The sequence below is a fragment of the Papio anubis genome, chromosome 7 (assembly GCF_008728515.1).
Source record: "Papio anubis isolate 15944 chromosome 7, Panubis1.0, whole genome shotgun sequence".
Taxonomy (NCBI): Eukaryota; Metazoa; Chordata; class Mammalia; order Primates; family Cercopithecidae; genus Papio; species Papio anubis.
Genome location: NC_044982.1, coordinates 89589223 through 89611202, shown reverse-complemented (window position 1 = coordinate 89611202; position 21980 = coordinate 89589223). Strand labels below are relative to the sequence as shown.

The window sequence follows — 21980 nt, the reverse complement described above, 5'->3', positions numbered from 1 at the left end:
ACATTGAAAGAGAGAGAATGACTGATTTTAAGAAATTGGCTCACACAATTGCAAAGGCTGGCAAGTTCAGAACTTTGGGGCAGACTGGCAGTCTGGACATTGAGGTAAGAGTTGAAGTTGCAGTGTTGAGTCTGAAATCTGCAGGGCACCAGGCTGGAAACTTAGGCAGGGATTCTTTATTGCAGTCTTAAGGAGAATACCTTCTACTTTTTTGCTCTTAAGGCCTTCAACTAATTGGATAAGGCCCACCCACACTATGGAGGGTAATCTGCTCAACTCAGAGTGTACTGATTTAAGTGTTAATCATATCTCTAAAAAATACCTTTACAGCAACAGCTAGACTAGTATTTGACCAAACAAATGGGCTCCATAGCCTAACCAAGTTGACACATAAAATTAACTATCACAGTTAATCAAAAGGTCTTACTTTAATCACCAGGGTATTTTGCGACAGGAACTGTAGATAGGCCAGTATCACAATGGTTCTTCCCATATTGCTGGTTAAGCTTTAGCCAAAACAGGTAGTACAGAGTGCATTCAGGCTTCATTGCTGTGTTGTCTCTGCTTTTGTGTAATAAGCCATGGGTGCAATGGAAGAACCAATAGTCCTAGGGATAAAGAGATCTAGTTTGGAAGTTAAGCTAAGGCTATATTACTTTTCTTAGTACTATAAGATATTTACTGTCGTTAGGTTGAATCATACAAGTCATATGCATTTCCATGTGGTCCAACTTGTGATATCCCTTTTACAAGGGAAACAGGTACAGGAAGATTATAAACTGGGCCAAGGTGTCACAGCAGAGCTGGGATTTGAACCCCAGCAGTCTGACTCCAAATCTGTGTTTTAGCCACTGTGCTGTTCAATTAGCTACTAAGTGGACCAGCATATTAGCATCGAGAAATCTTGAAATAAATAAACTTGTAAATAATGAGTTCAAATATACTTTCAACTCATAAATAAACTCATAAACACAAAATTAAATATTTTCTAACATTCTGAACAAGATACTTTTGAAATACATGTGTATGTGTATGTATGTACCCACACGTGTGTGTATGTGTATGTACCCACACGTGTGTGTATGTGTATGTATGTACCCACACGTGTGTGTGTGTGTACAGTTTGGGTGTTTGCACTAAAAAGTCCAGAAGGATGGAGTTCTAACTCTTTACTATGAGTATCTTGGGAAGGGGGGAATGTGGAGTTATGAGGTAGTCAGGTGGAAGGGGAACTTTCATTTTCAACTCTATATACTTGGGATATAATTTTACAAATCTACAAAACAATATTTGAAAAAAATTCTTTCTAGAGGTACTGAAAAAGCCTTTCTCTAAAATTGTATACACATTAAAAAAGAAAAGGAAAGATTGTTTTGGCAATTCTTTTTTGTTCAATTAAAAATGTTTTTATGCAAGTTGCATAAAAGATTGCATAGTGTGATCCAGTCTTTGTCAAGCAATTATAGGTGTGAATATATGTGTATATCTATGTGCACATATATAGTAAATACATGCACATACACATATGTTGAAATAATTGTATATCTATAGAAAAAGTCTTGGTAAGGACTCATACACCAAAGTAACAGTGGTTTCCTTTAAGTAGTGTTAAATTTTTGTAACAAACTGGTATTGCTTTAGAAATTAAAAATAGTTTTAATTATTAAAATATTAGTATGCCAGGTGCCTGTAATCCCAGCTACTGGGAGGCTGAGGCAGGAGAATTGCTTGAACCCGGGAGGCAGAGGTTGCAGTGAGCTGAGATCGTGCCACTGCACTCCAGCCTGGGTGACAGAGCAAGAGTCTGTCTCAAAAACAAAAACAAAAACAAAACATTAGTATGCCAATGGCTTCTTGTAAAAAAAATTTTCAAATTACTTCCAAGTAACTCAAAAGACTCATCCTCTTGTTTATTAATTTATCCAGTCGGTCAGCAAACACAGTTTGAGCACCTACTGCCAGCCGGGCGCTGTGGTAGGTGAGGACGCCATGGGCTTCAGTCAGGCCACTTTCAAGCTCAGATTTGCACAGCTTGGTTCTTTCAGGAATTCTTGGTCATCTGGGCCAGAGTGATTCTATGAGAGTGCCACGTGTCTGAGTGATTGCTGTGCCTTGAGATGGAGACCTGTTTGTTAGAGGGCCTGCAAAACTGACTTGGTCTTAAAGTTTCCCTTTGTCTTTCAGAAGAACTAATACTCCCTTCTCTCACTCACTAGTAGTTTATTTTTAAAATAAGCTCTTTTACATAATTCTTATCTGGTTTCATCACGTATGAAATGTTTCACATTTCCTTACCCTTGCTTTTTGTGGCTATTGCTTCTTTGAAGCCAAGTAATATCAGTCATACCGACATTATTTGCATACTCATTTTGGGAATTTTTTTTTTTCCTTTTGGCAGAAGCCTATTCATTGGCACCCTCTTAAGGTGACTTATGAAATTTCCCACAAGTGAAATAGTCTTCAAAAATTTAAGTAAATTGTTCTTAACTGTTTCTTCCTCCTTGTAACATTCAAAAATTATTTGTTGACCATCTGTCATGGGCCATGCTCTGCAGTAGATACTGACAATTCTGCTTTGACCCCACCACCTGATTCTTTTCTCATACATATCTCATTCCTAATGTCTAGGGCAAGGACACAATCAAGAAAGAAATCTGCTTGACATTTCTGTTTCTGTTTCTGCACACAGAATCTTCCCATGAAAGACAGTCACTAGGAACATAAATGCAACAAGCAGATACAATATGTTATTAGATAATTCTTGAGTAAGTTAATATGTACACAAGCTCAGGATTTTAGCTTTGTCTTATAAATATTTTTTTTTCTTTTGGCTTGACTTTCTGTATGAGTCAAATATATGCTTTATGTTTTTAATCAGGAAACATATTTGCAGAAGAAATCCCACATTTCTTATGATTTTTGTGGGCTCCAATATGTGCCAACAGCATTGTGATTCGTTCTTTTAAGGAATAGTGGTATTTCTGTATTTTAAAACCAAGCTGAAATGCTCTTTCTTCTGCCTTGCCTGTAAATATGCTCAGAGATTCTAAAGCAACAAATGTCATGTCTGATGTTCTTTGTAGAATTTATCAGCATCTTTTTCTTAACTGTAGAGCTTATTGCTCAGCTCAAAGTGTTTCCCCAGACCTCTGATGTCTCTGGTGCCACAGTTGTGGATTTTAAAGGACTTAACCAACATGAATCCATTCTTAAGGCAGCAGATTTGTTGGTGTACTTGTAATAACTCAGATTATTAATACAACAAACAGATACAATATGTTATTAGATGAGTCTCCCAAAAGCAAATAAGTACACAGCCTTGGGATTTATTTGTTGCACAAATATGACTCCTCCAGGTTACTCACTCCACCCCCATGAGCTTCATAAGGAGTTAATGATGATCCAAAGGACATTATCCTTACGAGTGTAAATCCTGTATCTTCATGGAATTGAATGGTTTTGCTTGGGAGCTGTTTTAGTTCGTTCTCATGCTGCTATGAAGAAATACCCAAGACTGGGTAATTTATAAAGGAAAGAGGTTTAATTGACTCACACTTCCACATGGCTGAGGAGGCCTCAGGAAACTTAGAATCATGGCTCAAGGGGAAGCAAGCATGGCCTTCTTCACGTGGCAGCGAGAGAGAATTACTGAGCAAAGAGGGAAAGGACACTTATAAAACCATCAGATCTCATGAGAACTCACTCACTGTCATGCAAACAGGCGCATGGGGGTAACCGCCCCCCCATGATTTAATTACCTCCCACTGGGTCCTTCCCGCGACACATGGGGATTATGGGAATTACAATTCAAGATGATATTTGGGTGGGTACGCAGCTAAACCATATGAGGAGCTTTATTTTTAAAAACTAAATGGCTGTGGTATGAAATGTATCCCTAGTATGAATGATTTGCATTTAACATAATTATCTTTTGATCCCTGTGTTAAGTTTAATCAACTAATCCCCCAAAATACACCTTTTGTGTCTGTGGTTCTTTTCAATTTGATTTATTCAAATGTATACATCCTAGTATAGCATAAAAATTATTGGAACTAGGGTTCTAACCAACTTCATTTAAAAAAATTATTTAAAAATTTTTTTCATTTCTAATTTTTGTCAGTACATAGTAGATATATTTATGGGGTACATGAGATGTTTGATACAGGCATGCAATACATAATAATCACATCATGAAAATCACATTCCCTCAAGCATTTATTCTTTGTATTACTAACAATGCAATTATACAATTTTAGTTACTTTAAAATGCACAATTAAATTACTGACTGTAGTCACCCTGTTGTGCTATCAAATAGTAGGTCTTACTCATTCTTTCTGATTATTTTTTGTACCCATTAACCATTACCCAACCAACTTCAATTTTTTAAAATTAGAGGTAATGCAAAAGTATCTAATAACTCAAAATTCACATAATTTCTTGAGTTAAGAAAAAAAATTCAAAAGTGGTGCTTGCCTTTTTGCTTTCCTAAACATGTCATTTGAAAACAAGTCTTCTGTTTTGATGAAGTTAAATTAATCCATTTCAATTTTATAGTAATGCTTTTTGTGTTCTAAGAAATCTTTACCTCCCCCAAGGTCATGAAGCCTATATAATTACATGTTAATATAATTATATTATAATTCTCTGTTCCATTCACTTGATCTATGTCTATCTGTTAGTCAATAGCAAACTGTCTTAATTACTATAGTTAGATTATGGTAGCCCTTAATATCAGGTTGAGTGATACTTCCACTTCACTTTTCCCTTTCAGGATTGTTTTAGCTATTCTAGGCCCTACACTTTTCCACTGAATTTTAGAATAAATTTATCTTTGTCTCCAAAAAGCCTTGTTGAGATTTTCATAAGAATTGCTTTAATTTTATAGATTAATCTGGAGACAGTTGACATATATACTATGTTGAGTCTTCTAATGCATGAACATGATGTGTTTTTCCATTTATTTAGGTCTTTTACTTCTTTCATCAGCATCTTATAATTTTCAGCATACATACCATTAAACGTTTTCCTAAGTTTATATCAAAATATTTCACTTTTTTGTGTGCTTATACATGATACTGTGTTTTAAAATTTCAATTTCCATATGTTCATTGTTAGCATATGGGAATGTTGTTCATTTTCATATTTTGATTGTATATGTGGCAGGCTTGCCGAACTGGCATTTTAGTTCTAGGAGTATTTTTTGTAGATGCCTTGGGATTTTCTGTATAGAAAATCATGTCATGCTGTCTGCTAAGGAGTGGTTTTATTTCTTCCCTTCCAATCTGTATGCCTTTATTTCTTTTTCTTGCCTTATTGCAGTGGTTAGAACTTCAAGTACTGTGCTGACTAAGGTTGTGAAAATAGGCATCCTTGCCTTGTTGTCTTGTTACCAATCTTTTTTTTTTTTGAGACAGAGTCTCGCTCTGTCACCCAGGCTGGAGTGCAGTGGCGTGATCTCAGCTCACTGCAAGTTCTGCCTCCTGGGTTCACACTATTCTCCTGCCTCAGCCTCCCAAGTAGCTGGGACCACAGGTGCCTGCCACCACACCTGGCTAAATTTTTTTGTAGTTTTAGTAGAGATGAGGTTTCACCATGTTAGCCAGGATGGTCTCGATCACCTGACCTCGTGATCTGCCCGCCTCCGCCTCCCAAAGTGCTGGGTTTACAGGCGTGAGCCACTGTGCCCAGCTGCCTTGTTCTCAATCTTAAAGGGAAAATACTCAGCCTTTCACTGTTAAGTATAATGTGTTAACTATAATAATATATATAATGTGTTAAGTATAATATAATCTCTTAAGTATAATGTGTTAACCCTACTGATAAGTATGGGTTTTTGGTATGTTCTGTTTATTAAATTAAGGAAGATTTCCTCTCTATGTAGTTTGCTGAGAGTTTTAATCATGAAAAAGTGTTCTATTTTGTTAAATGCTTCTTCTGAGTCCATTGATATAATCATATGGTTTTTCTTTTGCCTGTTGATGTGGCGGGTGATACTGACTATCAAATATTGAACTAGCCTCATATGCCTGGAATAACTCCCACTTGATCATGATGTCTAATTCTTTTTGTACATTTCTTTAATTTGTTAATACTTTGTTGAAGATTTTAAAATCTTTGTTCATGAAAGATGTTGGTCTGTAATTTTCTGTTTTTGTATTATCCTTGTCTGGTTCTGGAGTCAGGATAATATTGGCCTCATTAAATGAGTTAGGAAGTGTTCCTCTTCTTCTGTTTTTTCCTGAAGAAATTGTGTAAAACTTTTCAAAAATTTATTTTTTTACTCTTTGTTAGAATTCTTCAGTGAAACCATCTGGGCAGGGAAATTTGTTTTCTTTTTTAAATTATAAATTCAATTTATTTAATGGTTGTAGGACTGTTTAGGTTGTCTATTTCATCACAGTTGAGTTTTGGTAGTTTGTAGTTTTCTAGACACTAGACTGTTTCTTGTAAGTTGTCAAATTTATTAGTATACAGTTGTCCCTGGTATTCCTATACATCTTTTTAATGGCTGTAGGATCTGTGGTGATATCATCTGCTTCATTTCTAATATTAATTTGTGTGTTCTCTCTTTTTATCTTTGTCAGTCTTGCTCAAGATTTATCAGTTTTATTGTTATTCATAATCCTAGTGGTTGATTTCATTGGTTTCTCCTCATTATTTGGTATTATTCTGCTTGCTTTGGGCTTATTTTCTTTTTTTAGGTTTTTAAAAGCTAAAAGAGGACATTTATAGCACTAAGTACTTACATTAGAAAAGAGGAAAAGTCTCAAATCAATAATCTAAGCTTCTTTGTAATGTAAGCATTTAGTGATATAAATTTCCCTCAGCACTGCTGTCTTCTAGCTATGTACCAAAATCTTTGATTTTTGAATCGTATTTTCATCTTCGTTCAGTTTGTGTATGTTTTAAGTTCCTTTGATATTTCCTTTTGACCTGCGAAAGTGTGGTCATTTGATCCATGGGTCAAAGAACTCTGGTGTTTAATTTCTATATGTTTGAAGATTTTCCTCTTGTCTTTTTGTTATTGGTTTCTAGTTTGATTCTATTATAGTCAAAGAACATACTCTATGATTTTTCCCCTTGCTTTAAACTTAAATTGTTCTTCATTCTGTAGTTTCCTGGTAGAAATATGAGTTATTAATTTTAGACCTTTCTTTTCTAACATGTGTGTTTAGTACTCTAAGTTTCCCTTTAAGTACTGCTTTGGCTGCATCCTGTTACTTTTTGATGACTTGTATTTCATTTTCATTTAGTTGAAAATTTGTTTTATTTCTCTTCAGATTTCTTTTTTCACCTAAATATTTAGAATTAAGTTGTTTAATTTCCAAATATCTAGGAATTTTCCAGCTATCTTTTATAATTTCTAGTTTAATTCCCTTGTAGTTTGAGAACATAATTTGTATGGTATCTTTTAAATTTTTTAAGGTGTGGTTTTTTGCCCACATTTTGTAAACATTCTCATTTAAGTGTTCCTACCAGTTTATGGCTCTAGCAGCCCTGTCCAGGTAGGCAGATTTCAGCTGTGACTTGGTATATGGTCCATGGGCATTTGAGAAAAACAACGTATATTCTGCCACTGTTGGATAGTATTCTGTATATGTCAGATTTTTTTTTATTGTGTTGTTCAGTTTTTCTGTACTTGTACTAATTTTCTATCTAGTAATTCTATCAGTCGCTGAGAGTAAAGTATTGAAGTCCCCGACTCTATTTATGGATTTATCTATTTCTCCTTTCATCTCTATTATTTCTTAACAGCTTTATTGAGATAATTCACATATCATATAGTTTCATCCATTTAAAGTATACAATTCAGTGTTTCTTAGTACATTCAGTGATATGTGCAACCCTCACCCTAATCCATTTCAGAACATTTTCTCACCCTAAGGGAAACCCTGAACATTTAGCTCTTGCCCCTGTCCCTCTATCCCATCATATCTAGCTCTAGGCAACTGCTTATCTACTTTCTGTCTCTGTAGATTTTCCTATCCCTGGCCTTTGGCTTACTTTACTTGGATCCAATTTCATCTGGGCATGTTACTGGTTCTGGATTGGAGGTTTCTACAGCATTCTATTTAAGATATAGAGAGCAATAAGGTACCCAGGGAACTCGCCAGCACTGCGTTGTTCCTCAAGTCCCTCTGTCCCTGGGCTGTCTGCCTTCATTCTCCCTTTCAGAGCTTGCCTGTGCTTATTTGTTGTATTTTGTTCAGAGTGTTTCAGGTGTAGTGGAGAAGACCTGGGAAGAATGGGGCCTACCCCATCTTGGTGGAACCAGAAGTTCCCACTGAAATATATTTTCTCCCAAAATCCAGAGGGATCCACCAAGTGTGTATCTGTTTCTCTGTAGTGGGCAGTTCTGGATATAACTCTTCTTTTCCATTTGAAACTGCACTGATGTAGCAGGCATGTGAACTCTTGCAGGATTTCTCTCTCACCTCTGATAATCATGTATCTATTGAGGCATCAAGGGTGCTTGCTACTTCCAGTTTGTATTCCCCCTTGCAAATATATTTAGCCTTAGGGAAGAAAAGACTTCTTGGCCCTCCTGGAGATTTTCAGGAGGTGGCTGAGCAGGGTCCGCCACCTTGGGTCCTCTCTGCATTTCCATTTATCCCCCCTCTAGAATCTGCAAGGGGAGTCTAGCACAGCTGTCTCATCGGCTGTTGGCCTCCAATGAGTCAAGCCTTCTGTTAACCACTCCCAGGTGCTTAATGTGTCATATTCTGAGGTATAGGTGAAGTACCCCTGTTGGCCTGATCCAATCTTACATTCATTCTTGCTGGCTAATGTACTTAGAATCCATTTCCATGTGTGCCCTCCAGGTTCCTGCTAATATAGTTTGACAAGATCCTGCAACTCCGTCAGCATGTACATGATTTCCTCCAGGAGTAGACCTTGCAGTGATCTCTGGATCATGCTAGGATTTTACCCTTTTTGGCCCTAGAGGCGATGAGTATTGATGGTGGTGGGTCCTGAAAAGTTTTTAGATAACCACCACAGAGGAAGCCATTGAAACATGTGTACCCAAGGGAATGCTAGTTTTCGTAGAAGGTGGAAAGATCTGTTTCTGATATGAAGAAATGTTTAGAGGTGCTAGAGAGTCAAGGCTCTTAGATTTGTGCCTGTCTAGAGGCTCCCATATTAAGTCCCAAGTTCCCACTCTTTCCCAACAGCATCTTTTACCTTAGCATAAGAGACTTAGCATAAATATATCTTTATCTGGCATGTGATCCTGAAACCTCTACATTTAGCTTCAGCCATGTCCCTTGCAGATTCATAAAATAAGGATTCACTTAAGGCCACCATAAAAACTTTCTGATTCTCTACCCATGCTTTGAGTTGAGATCTCAAGGACTAAGCTTATCATTTTCTTTTCGGAATCTCTTCAGCACAGTTAAAAGAAGTCATCTCACCCCACAAACTTGGAATCACCATGATGCCATAGCAATCAAGTGCCACAGCCACTTGCTGTCCCAATGCCTTGCCCTCCTGTTACCTTCTGTTCCAGTGATATTTGAGTAACTGCGATGCCACCACATGCTACAGATTAGCAGGGTCCCACTTCTCCCTAGTAAGAAAGCCATTCATGTACTCACCAGCCCAACCTCAGAATGTCACTTGGATGAGCTGCTTTGTTGGGCCACTTCTCATAACACATACTGTATTCATCAGGGCTGAAAAACAAAATGCACATTTGGCTGAGACTTTTAAGAGAAATCAATGAAGAAGGGCAATTGGCTGAAGTTTGGGCAGGATGCAGAGCATCCAGAAGGATAATGAGGCACACAGGGACTCACAGCATAGGAAGCCCTTATCATGCTTAATCCGAGCTCTGGAGCCTGGCAAGAACCAGAGGTGGCAAAGGGGGCCTGCCTGATAGAATCTCCAGTCCCAGAGGTAGAGAGGAAGGGGGGTGGAAATACTCAACTTTCCCTCTTCCTGTCCTTCAGCCCCCTGCTGGTGCCTCCTGCTGGTGCCTCCCACTGGCCTAACCAGAAGCTGGAGTTGAGGCAGCTTTGCTGGTAAAGTCTACAGAGGTCCCCTTCCTGGGCCACAGAGAAAGGCGGACTGTGTTGGGGGTGAGGAAATAGAAGACAATTAGCACAGGGGGTCTTGTGGAAACAACAAGAGACTGTTCTCCCCCTACCAGAGGATAGCACTTCTGGCAGGAAAACAAGGCATCTAGCAGCTTAAACTGTCCAGAGTGAGTCGGAGGCCCCCTGGAGTCTGTGACTCACTGCACAAAGGTGCCCAAAGCTCTGATATGTGGGAAGACCTTTGAACTGTATTATTCAGATTCTGAAATGACCTCTATGAGCAATCTATGTGTATACATATATTTGTAGGATAAATTCCTTAAAATTATGTTGTTTAAGCTCTGGTATATATGTGTTCTGGCTAAATTGGTGACATTTTCTGTTACATGATTTTTATAATGGACTTCAAATTCTATGATTGCACTGTTGGTTCTAGTAAGCAGAATTCAAAACGTAAAGTGGAAAAGATTTTTTTTTTTCTTAGTTTCTGCTTTAGGGATAGTATATCCTCTGAACACCGCTATTAAAATGAACATTCACATGTATATACTTCACCTGATTCCAGTGCTCAGTTTTAAAAGGAAATTTAAATTTCTATTATGCAGTTTGTCGACCATGGCTAATCCTCCATTTTAACAAAGAAAAAAAAAAGAGACAGTTTTCAACAGAAAGAATCAGAGACTTTAATCTTGAACTCACAGTGTTCTTCTCTCCTTTTCCCATTCCAGGAGGACAACTGTTAGTTTTGTGGCTTACTGCTGCTCCACCCAGTGTCTGCAGACTTTTGACCTGCTGAGTTGATAAACACTCAAGAGCCTCAGGAGCGCTGCCAGCTTGACACTGGGGAATCCAGCCAGTCCAGCACACTCTTCCATTCTGTCCTGTCCAATGCGGGGGCACTGCAGAACTCTCTGGAAATGTCGTGATTGAGCTTCAGAGCTAAAATGCCTTCACCCTTCCCCCAAGTTGGAATATATCCCCCAAATTAAGGACCCATTTGTCTTCTGTGTTTTTCCTTTTTATGTGAGTGTGTCTTTTACACAAACCATTTAGATTGATGGGCCTCCCCAAATCTAATTTAAAGCAAGTTTCAGGTGCCTGGAGAACAGTGATTTGATAATCTAGCCAGATTCCCTTTTGAACACGCATACCTTCAATGATGCTTCCTCTCCTCTCCCTTGTTTTCCCCAGAGAGTTATTTCCCTGAGAGCATATTCTCCACAGTGTCTCCAATGGAAACTTGTTAGTTTTTGAGGAGTTTCAGAAAACCCCATGGCCTCAATGGTCTTGAGTAGCAGGGTAGGGTGCCTGAGTTGGCGGCAAAGTGAGGCTCCCATGGAGGCTCAGTGAGGATCCCAGAGCACACACCCTCTGGAAGTTCCAGCCTTGTTTATAAGTTTTACAGTGTAGCAACAGACTTTTGTGAGGGATTTTAAAAACAAAAATGTAGATTGTAATAAAATACACTTCTTATTTTTTAAAAATGTTTGCAGAAAAATGATTTTGAAATTTTTTATTTTTCTGATAAGTTTTTTTTATATGAGAAGAATTTGAGGAATATTTGAAGCTTTACAGGATCTGATTTTTTTTTCTTTCTCAATATAAACAGTTTCCATACAATGAGAAAGGGGGGAGAAAACACACATTGAAATAAGACCTCAGTGTTCTTTTTTGATGGGTTTATGATTAAGTTTATACTGACTTTGAAATATTTTTGTCACACGTGAAAGACAGGCTTCAGCTACTTCCACTACTAGTTTTTAACAGGATGATTCTAAGTACAAGCTGTGCACATTTACTTGGTCACCTGATGCATGACATTGTCTTCATTTTGACCCTCGTTTCTTGTATACTTAGCATACTGTCCAGATGCAACTGAGAAAATACAGGAAAAGCAGGTCCAAATTCAGCCTTGGACTTCTGCAAAAGTCCATAAACAGAAAGTCTGTGAGCCTCCACCCTGCCAGAAAGAACTGCTCTTCATGAAGGAGTCACGTATTTGCTCTTCCTTTCAAAGGATGGCATTTTAATGTTGCTTTGCTGCCAGATGTTCATCTGGTTGCTGTGAAGTGATTCTTTTTTTAAAATGTTTTTTAATGATGTAAGTTTTCTAAAAGGCAGGGCTGAATGGAGAACTAAGGATTTTCTTGGTAGAAAAATTATATTTTTTAAATTTCAGACTTATCAAAAATTTGGTTGATGGAATTTTTATTAGCCGCCCTGACTTTATAATGCTACGCTCTAACAGTGCCAAAAATCCTACATAGTTACTGACAAATGTGTGATCTTTTTACAGTCACACCACCTGCTGCCCGGAAAGCACACCATCCACGTAGAATGGAGAAGGCGGAAAGTTACCATGTGTTCCCACTGTATCTGCACTGTTCTTACTTCCTCTTGTCCCTTTTCATAACTTGGTCTATTCAGCCTTAACATTTCAAAGGCTTATAGTAAAATAGGAACTGAAGGTCTGTATCAAAATGTAACACTTTCATCCTTTGGAATAACTGAAGTTTTAACATAACCTCTACATGCATATAAGTTAGCCGGTGAAAATGTGGCATGAAACTTCACAATTGTGCTTCAGGCCTAAGTGACTGCTACCTGTCATTTAAGTGACAGTAAATGTCTTGCTACATTTTTCTATTTCATCCTCTACAATCATATGTCATGGAATGGAGCTATGAAATGTGCTAACTTGGTATTCAGGACTCTCATTGTGATAAGGTAATACATTAGTTTTACCTTGTTTGAAATTTTACAAAGATGCTTATAATCCAAGCATTCTTTCTCTACCTAACTACGGTGTGTTAAACAACAGCAGTGGCTGGGCAGACAACCTTTGGGCAGTCTCAACCTTAATCTTTGGGTATAGCACCTGAACTTAATTGAGGAGAAGTGGAACTTAAATGGTTTCCCTGGTGCTGTTCATTGTGGAAATTTTATGCTGGATTCATCGATGTCATTCTTAATCTTTTGATGTTATAAAGGAGTGTTATCAACTGGGGAAAATTTGCCTACATGCTGTATATTTGAATTGTGTCCAAAACTTTGCAGAAAAGCAAGTCTGCAGTTACTATATATGTTGTTTTCTGGAGCAACAGTTACGCTAGGTAGAAAAGTATTTCACACCATAATAGTAATGCAAAAAAAGTGAGCTACTTGGAAAGTATCTCTGTTCAGGTAAGTTTACTTCAGTGAGCTCTCGTGTGGTTAGTGGTAAATTTTAAAGTCCAGGATAGCCTCATGAGCATAGGCCTTCATATGATGTAGTGCAAAGGGGGCCCATTTTAGTGGATTACCCTATCAGTGTTCATCAGTATGTCCAATTGTTATCATACCAGAAACCTTAATTACATAACATTGTATGGATGAAATGCTGCATCTTCAGTTAATACATGTTTTGAGCACACTCTTAAAATACATAATAATTAAATGATCCCTATTCAAAAGAGCCCTGGCCTGGGCGGAGGATCCACTCCGGCTAATGGATAAGAGTGATGTACTTCTTTGTTACCTGGCCCTTCTCTTATGGAAAAGTGAGGTGTACATTAAACATCTTTTGGTCACTGTGCTTCACTAAGACCTTTCACACTCCAGCTTGTCTGACTAGTGTAATGTACATCTCACTCCTGTTTTACATTGAGCATTACAAATTAAAATCTTTACAGTCTAGGAAAAAAAAAGGCTTCAACACCAGTTGGCTTATGAGGCTCTGCGTATAATTTTCTCTAAAATACATAACTATTTTGTAGTCTCTGGGGACTTTCAAAGCCAGTTTTTAAAATTATTAGTAGTAAAGTTGTTTCTCTTTCCTGAATGAAAAATCAGAAATTCGAATCTTTGCTATAAAGTACTTAATACATTGCCTCAGCATAAATCAAAACATTTGTATTATGATGATTTATGAACATGGATTTCTAACTGGACCAACACTAATGCAACCTGATACAATTAAAAATTGAGATGTAAATTCATTTCACAGACTCATAAACACACTCTCTTCAAGACTCTTTAAATGGATCCTTACATTACCCTGCTCATTTTATTATGCCTTCATTTTTGTGGTTTTCATTCACTCTTGCTTGCTCCTCTTGAAGTTCTCATACATTTTCCCAGAAACTCAGTGAATATCTTGTCTGTGCTACAAACAAAGGGGGTTTTTATAAAGTTTGTATTTTGAAATAGCTCTATGTCTGTCTAAAAATCAAGTCTCAGCGGTGGCTCACGCCTGTAATCCTAGCACTTTGGGAGGCCGAGGACGGCAGATCACCTGAGGTCAGGAGTTTGAGACCAGCCTGACCAGCATGGTGAAACCCCGTCTCTACTAAAGATACAAAAAATTAGCCAGGCATAGTGGCGCACACCTGTAGTCCCAGTTACTCGGGAGGCTGAGGCAGGAGAATTGCTTGAACCCGTCACGCAGAGGTGGCAGTGAGCTGAGATCACACCATTACAATCCAGCCTGGGCAACAGAGTGAGACTCCGTCTCAAAAAAAAAAACAAAAAAACAAAAAAACATCGTTCAGGTCTCACTGTGCCTACAGGGAGGAACTACCTTCCTGTGTCATCAGCTAATAGATCTGAAAGTGATGCCGGTGTCTCTAGGAAAGGGATTGATCATAGCCAAGTGACTGATATTCTTGGTCAGGAAAAGAGCTTGCTTCACAGCCTTTGAAGCATGACTGTATGTGTGGTCCCATTGTACTTTGGAGACGGAAAGTATAGCAGCCAATGTGGTGGCTGGGCAGAAGGTGTAGCATTCGGAGATTATTTCTATATGTAATTAAGAGACTTTCAAGGGTTAGCCGGGTTTTTTTCCACTCAACAAGTGTGTATTATCGTTGCTACCTGTGTTAAAGAATATCAGGTTTTGTTTCTTATGGTGATTTTTGAGTCTTAATGATCCAAGATTTTTAAAATAGATACATAATGAAAGGATTGTCCAGGCCTCTGAAAAATTATGGCAACATTCATTTGGAGTGTGGCTAAAAACTCATACTTCATCCAGTTTGGTTGCCTCTCTCAGTTACTGCAGTTTATAGAATAATTGAGCTTGAACCATGTGAATGCTCAGAATGTCAATGGTGGAGTATTTATTCAAGAGAAATGATTGAATCTCGGTATGAACAACGAGGTATTTCCCCCTTCCATCTCTGTTGTATCCTTGAAAACCAACAGTATACAATGAAGGTGAAAAGTAGCAGCCTGGAAGCCACTAGAGGGGGCAGAATGGACTTAGAACTCCTTTAAAGCCACATTCCCAGAGAACTGTCATTATTTGACCTGTCAGGCAGGTCCCTGGAAGACCTCATTTGCAAGACTGTCTTTATTTTACCAGATTGGAGCTTGCCAGGTGTGAAAAGCCTTTTTCCCAGGGACGTTAATCAAGAAAGACTCAGAGGCAATTGGTTAATTTTGTGGTTGCCTCAAGTGGTGGCCAACCCTTGGAGCAGACAATAGGCTAACCAAAAATGTAAAAGGAAAAGCTAGGGAATGAGATGTCCATAAGGACCTCAAAAAGTTCTGGTATTCTTAGGAATTTAGATGGTCATGTGTATGTATAGAGCTTTGCATATGCCAAGGGTTATACTCCTGCTCAGGAAAGACTTAAGAATATCTTGAGCTGTCACCGTAGGTTGACCTTGACACACAAGCAGAAAGTGAGGCCAAAGGCAGCTTCCTTCCTGTCGCCTTCCTGGCTCAGTGTTGAAGGGGTGCCCCAACAGGCACCCAGAGCCCTTAGTACAGACTTGGAGACGTAGCACAGTAAGAAAACTCCCTTGGTAATGTTTAGGGAAATTTCTGTCCAATCATTAGCTGACCACTAAACGACCCTAGCAGAGACTTCAGTGTCCATGCACTATAAAGAATATAGACTTTACCTAATTAGTTCAGAATAGTCACTAAACAAGCCAAAAACTCAGCAAGTACATCAAACCCTTAGCAAGGAGATAAAAAGGTAAGTATGATTTCCAGAGTTGCCACATTGTTCTTTGAAATGTCCAGTTTTCCACAGAAAAATTATGAGACACATAAAGAAGAAAGTATGTTCCATATATGGGAGGAATAAAAAATAGAAACTGCACCTGAGAAAGTCTAGACATTGGATTTTTAGATGAATACTTTAAATTGGCTATTTTAAGTAGGTTCAGAGAACTAAAGAAAAATTATGTGTAAAGAACTAAAAGTATGAAAATGTCTCACTAAATAGAAAATGAAAAATTATTTTTAAAAGAACCAAATATAAATCATGAAGTTGAAAATACAATAACTGAATTGAAAAATTCATGAGAAGAACTCTATCTAGTCTGAGAAACAGAAAAAAGAATAAAGAAAAATGAATAGAGCCTCAGAGACCTGTGGCGCACCATCATGCATACCAATATATGCATAATTGGAGTCCCAGAAGAGAGGAGAGAAAGAGGTAGAATATTGGGGAAAAAATAATGGCCAAAAACTGAAATGTGATGAAAAGCATTGATTTACATACCCAAGAAGCTCAATGAACCTTGAGTAGTATAAACTCAGAGATTCATGCCTGGATACAAAATCACACTGTCCAAAGAATCTTGGAAGCAAAGAGAGAAGTGACTCATGTGCTAGGGATCTTCATCAGAAACTATGGAGTGTAGAAAACAGTGAGATGACGTATTCCAAGTGCTGAAAGTGAATGACTATCAAATAAGCATTCTATTTCCAGCAAAACTAGCCTTCAGAAATGAATAGGTCATGCCCAGATAAAAACAGAATTTATTAGCAAGTTTGCTCTACAAGAAATAATAAACAGAGAACTTAAGGCTGAAATGAAAAGATAATAGTAACTCAAATGCACATGAAGAAATAGCACTGGTAAAGGTAGCTATATTGGTAAATACAAAAGGCAGTACGAATGCATTTTTGGTAACTTATTTTCCTCCTATCTGATTTGAGGCAACGGCATAAAACAATAATTAAAAATCTGGGCACAAAGTGAAAAAACAATTTGTATGACAACATTACAAAGGAAGGCGGAGGGAAAAGAGTTACAGAGGAAGAAAATTTTTCTATACTGTTGAAGTTAGCATTATTCCAAACTAGGTAGTTATAAATCGAAATGTTATAATCCTCAGGGAAAACACTAAGAAAATAGCTAGAGAATATATAGTAAAAGTTACAACAAAGAAAATGGTACACTAGAAAATAGCTGCTGAGAAAAGACATGGAAGTAATGGAGGAATAAAGGAACAAAAAAACATAGAAAACAACAAGGCTGGTCACAGTGGCTCATGCCTATAATCCCAGCACTTTGGGAAGCTGAAGCAGGAGGATTGCTTGAGCCTGGGAGTTAAAGGCCAACATGGATAACATAGTGAGGCCTTGTCTCGATGAAAAAAAAAAAAAAAAAGGCAGACTAAACCCTACCTTATCAATAATTGCATTAAGCATAAATGGATTAAACACTCAAAAGGCAAAGGTGGTAGAATGGATAAAAATCATGGTCCAACTATATGCTGCCCACTAAGAAACTCTGTTTGTTTTTTTTTTCTCCTTTTACATATTTATTTTAACAATTCCTTTTGTTCCAGATGCAGGTAAGAATATTTTTTAAATTAATTAATTAATTTATTTATTTATTAATTATTATTATTATACTTTAGATTCAATGACACAAGTAGGCTGAAAGTAAAAGGATGAAAAAAATACATGTAAACTTTAAGAAAAAAGCTTGAGTGGATATAACATCAGACAGACTTTAAGATAAAAATTGTTGGTAGAGACAAAGACATTACATAATAAAAGGGACAATCCATCAAGAAGGCATAATTTTAATAGTTGAAATTATGCAAAACATGTTCTCTGACTGCAGTGGGATGAAATTAAAAATTGGAAGAATATTTGGGAAACCTATAAAAATGTGGAAATTAAACAGTACACTCCTTTTAACCAATGGGTCAAAGAAAAGAATCACAAGGGAAAAGGAAAGTCCCTTAAGAGAGTAATGAAAATGACAGAACATACCAGAACTTATGAGATGCAGCTAAACCATCACTTAAAGGACCATGTATAGCTATAAATGTCTCTGTTAAAAGCTTCAAATCAATAACCTAGCTCTAAACCTTCAGAAACCAGAAAAGGCTAGCAAACTAAATGTAAAGCAAGCGGAACAAAGAAATAATATGGATTAGAATCAAAATAAATGAAATAGAGGATAGAAAGAAAAATAGAGAAAATCAAACCAAAAGCTGATTCTTAGAAAAAGTCAATAAAGTTGACACACCCTTAGCCAGCCTAGAAAAAAAAAAAAAAAAAAAAAATTGAGAAGACAAATTACCAAAGTCAGGAATGAAAGATTACTACCAATCTTACAGAAATAAAAATAAGAGTTCATATGACAACAAATTAGGGAACTTAGATGACACAGACAAATTTCTACAAAGACATATACTATCAAAACTGAAGAAGAAATAAAAACTTTAAGTAAGTCTAAACAAGAGATTAAATTAATGAGTAATCAAAAAATTCCCACAGCCAGGCATGGTGGCTAACACCCGTAATGCCAACTACTTGGGAGGCTGAAGCAGAAGGATGGCTTTAGGCCAGGAGTTTAAGACCAGCCTGGGCAACATAATGAGACGTTGTCTCTAAAAATATATAAATTAAAAAAAAATAGGTGTGGTGGTGCACACCTGTAGTCCCAGCGCCTTGGGAGGCTGAGGTGGAAGCATCCCTTAAGCCCACAAGTTCAAGGCTGCAGTGAGCTATTGTCACACCACTGCACTCCAGCCTAGGTGAGAGTGAGACTCCCATCTCTTAAAAACAACAAACTTCCCACAGGGAAAAGTCCAGGAGCAGATGTCTTCACTGGTGAATTCTATCAAACATTTACAGAATACCACCAATTATTCACAAACTCTTCCAAAAAACAGAAAAGGAGGATACTCTTCCCAATTCAGTATCACCCACATTAGAAATCAGGCAAAGAAAACAACTACAGGCCAATAGCCCTCAATATAGATGCAAAAATCCTCAACAAAATACTAATGAAACTAAATCCAGCAACATACAGAAAGGAATATACACCATAAGCAAGTGAGGTTTATCTCAGGAATTCAAAATTCAACATACAGAAATCAATGTAGTACACCATATTATTAGAATAAAGGACAAAAACAACATGATCATCTCAATGCGTATAGAAAAAGCATTTAATATTTGGCAAAATCCAAAACTCTTAAACGAAAACATTCAAAAACCCAAAAATGGACTTTTTCATCCTGAGAAAGGACATCTATGAAAAACTCATAGCTGATATGTTGACACAAAATACTGTAAGCCTTCCCCCACCCCGCCCAAAGATCACAAATGAAACAAGGATGTTCTGTCTCATCACTTCTATTCAACCTTGTACTGGAGGTTCTAGCCAAAGCAGTAGGCAAGATGAAATAAAAAGCATCCAAATTGGAAAGGAAGAAGTAAAACAATTTGCAGATGACATGATCTTGTATGTAAAAAATATTAAGGGATTCACACCAAAATATTACTAGAGCTAATAAGTCCAATGAGGTTGCAGGATACAAGATTAATATACAAAGATCATTGATTTTTATACATTAGCAATGAACAACACAAAAATTTCCATTTACAACAGCATCACAAAGAATACTTGGATTTAACATCATTAAAAACCAAAGATAATTTGAATAAATATAAAGAAATTTCGGCCGGGCGCGGTGGCTCAAGCCTGTAATCCCAGCACTTTGGGAGGCGAGACGGGCGGATCACGAGGTCAGGAGAACGAGACCATCCTGGCTAACACGGTGAAACCCCGTCTCTACTGAAAAATACAAAAAACTAGCTGGGCGAGGTGGCGAGCGCCTGTAGTTCCAGCTACTCAGGAGGCTGAGGCAGGAGAATGGCGCTTGCAGTGAGCTGAGATCCGGCCACTGCACTCCAGCCCGGGCGAGAGAGCGAGACTCCGTCTCAAAAAAAAAAAAAAAAAAAAGAAATTTCATGTTCACGATTGGGAGAAAATATTGCTAAGATGTCAATACCCCCCAAACTGATCAACAATTTCTATCAAAATACCAGCTGCACTCTTTGCAGAAATGGACAAGCTGATCCTAAAGTAATACGGAAATGCAAGGGACCCAGAATAGCAAAATAATCTTGAAGAAAAAGTTGTAAGATTCACACTTCCCACTTCGAAACTTACTGCAAAGCTACTATAATCAAGACTACGTGATGCTGGCATAAGGATAAACACATGATCAATGGAATAGAATTGAGATCTCAGAAATCAACCATTACACTATGGTCAATTTATTTTTGATGAGGGTGCCAAGACAAATCAATGACGGAATGTATAATCTTTTAAACAAATGGTGCTAGTGAGATAGCCATATGAACCAATGAAATTGAACTCCTATTTCATACCATAGGCAAAAATTGCTGCAAATGGATGGCAGACCTAAATGAAAATAGGTCTTAGAATGAAAATAAACTCTTAGAAGAAAATGTAGATGTAAACCTTTATGACATCTGACTAAGCATTTGATTATTTGATATAACACCAAAAGCACAAGCAACCAAAGAAAAAATAGATAAATTGTGTTTCATTAAAATTAAAAACCTGTGCCTAAAGGACACTATCAAGAAAGTGAAAAGACAACTCACGGAATGGGAAAAATTGTCCCAAATTATATGTCTGATAAAGGTCTAGTATTTAGAATATATAAAGAATTCTTACAACTCAAAAAAAAATTCAAAGAAAAAATGGTCAAAGGATTTGAATACACATTTTTCCAAAGAAGATATGCAAATGTCCAAAATCACATGAAAAGATCTCAACATAATTAGTCACTGGGAAAATGCTAATCAAAACCATGAGATACCATTTTACACACACTAAGATGGCTATAAACAAATAGGTGGAGAATAATAAGCCTTGACAAGAATGGATAAATTAAAACTTTCGTACATTACTGGTGGGAATGTGTGAACTATGCACACTGGCTCAGCCTGGCAGTGCGTCAGAAGGTTAAACAGAGTTACCACATGACTGGTAATTCCACTTCTAGGCACTTAAGAAAACTGAAAACACATCCACACAAAAACTAGTGCATGAATGTTCATAATAGCCAAAAAGTGCCCATCAATGGATGGATGGATGAATCAAATCTAGTATATCCATATGATGGAATATTATTTAACCATAAAGAGGAATGGGTTAGTGACACATGCCACAACATGGATGAACCTTGAAAACATTATGACGTGAAAATGAAAGGAGCCAGCCACAAAAGATCACATGTATGATTCCATTAGCATGCAATGTCCAGAATAAGAAATCCCTAGGGACAGAAAGTAGCTAGTGGCCAGAAACTGAGGGGAGAAGAAAATGGGTACTAACTGCTAATGGGTATCGAGTTTCTTTGGGGGCAATGAAAATGGTCTGGAATTAGATAGCAGTGATGGTTGCACAACCTTGTGAATGTACCGAAAACCATCGAATTGAGGTAAAATTCAGTGTATGGTATATAATATCTCGATTTAAAAAATCAAAGCTAGAGATGCAACTTACTTTACATATCTGTTAGTACATTTTTTGGATAGACCAACACTCCTTCCAGAAGCCAGGGAACTGCTGTCACTGTGGCTGTAAAACAGAGAAAGCAGTACTAACAGCTCATCTGGTTTCAGATTCTGTTCTTGCTGGTTAACATCAGCATCAGGCCAAAACTGCAGTAATTTTAAATTTTCACTTGGAGAGTCTTCCAATTTACTTAATCTGTTGATCAAACAATTACCATCCTAGTAAGCGCTCCTCAAGGACTGAAACCTGCTGAAAGTAAGACACCATGAAATTAATGTGTTTGAACATAAAATCAAATGGAAAATTCTGTAAAGTACTAGGAAGTACTCCTCTGTAAAGCATTTGGATGCCATATTTGCTTTTTTCC

General features: G+C 37.4%; 1 protein-coding gene and 1 long non-coding RNA gene across 8 annotated transcripts in view; one reads left to right on the top strand and one right to left on the bottom strand.

Moving 5' to 3' along the window:
• LRRC28 (leucine rich repeat containing 28) overlaps positions 1-11522 on the top strand; it is a 125172-nt gene extending 113650 nt beyond the window's left edge. For 3 of the 7 annotated variants that reach the window (XM_017960951.2, XM_017960949.2, XM_031668306.1), the window contains 2 exons: positions 9952-10023; positions 10767-11522. In XM_017960951.2, the coding sequence (XP_017816440.1) occupies positions 9952-10023; positions 10767-10839 (145 nt within the window). In that variant the 3' untranslated portion in view covers positions 10840-11522. Of the gene's footprint in view, positions 1-9951; positions 10081-10766 lie in introns of all 7 variants that reach the window. The other 4 variants (XM_017960952.2, XM_009210972.3, XM_017960950.2 and 1 more) reach the window with 2 other exon arrangements.
• Positions 312-21668, bottom strand: LOC116275755. The gene is made up of 3 exons (XR_004184984.1): positions 21602-21668; positions 9598-9675; positions 312-608 (listed from the first exon to the last, which is right to left on the bottom strand). It is a non-coding gene; the product is annotated as an uncharacterized LOC116275755 (long non-coding RNA).
• Between the last annotated feature and the right edge of the window lie 312 nt (positions 21669-21980).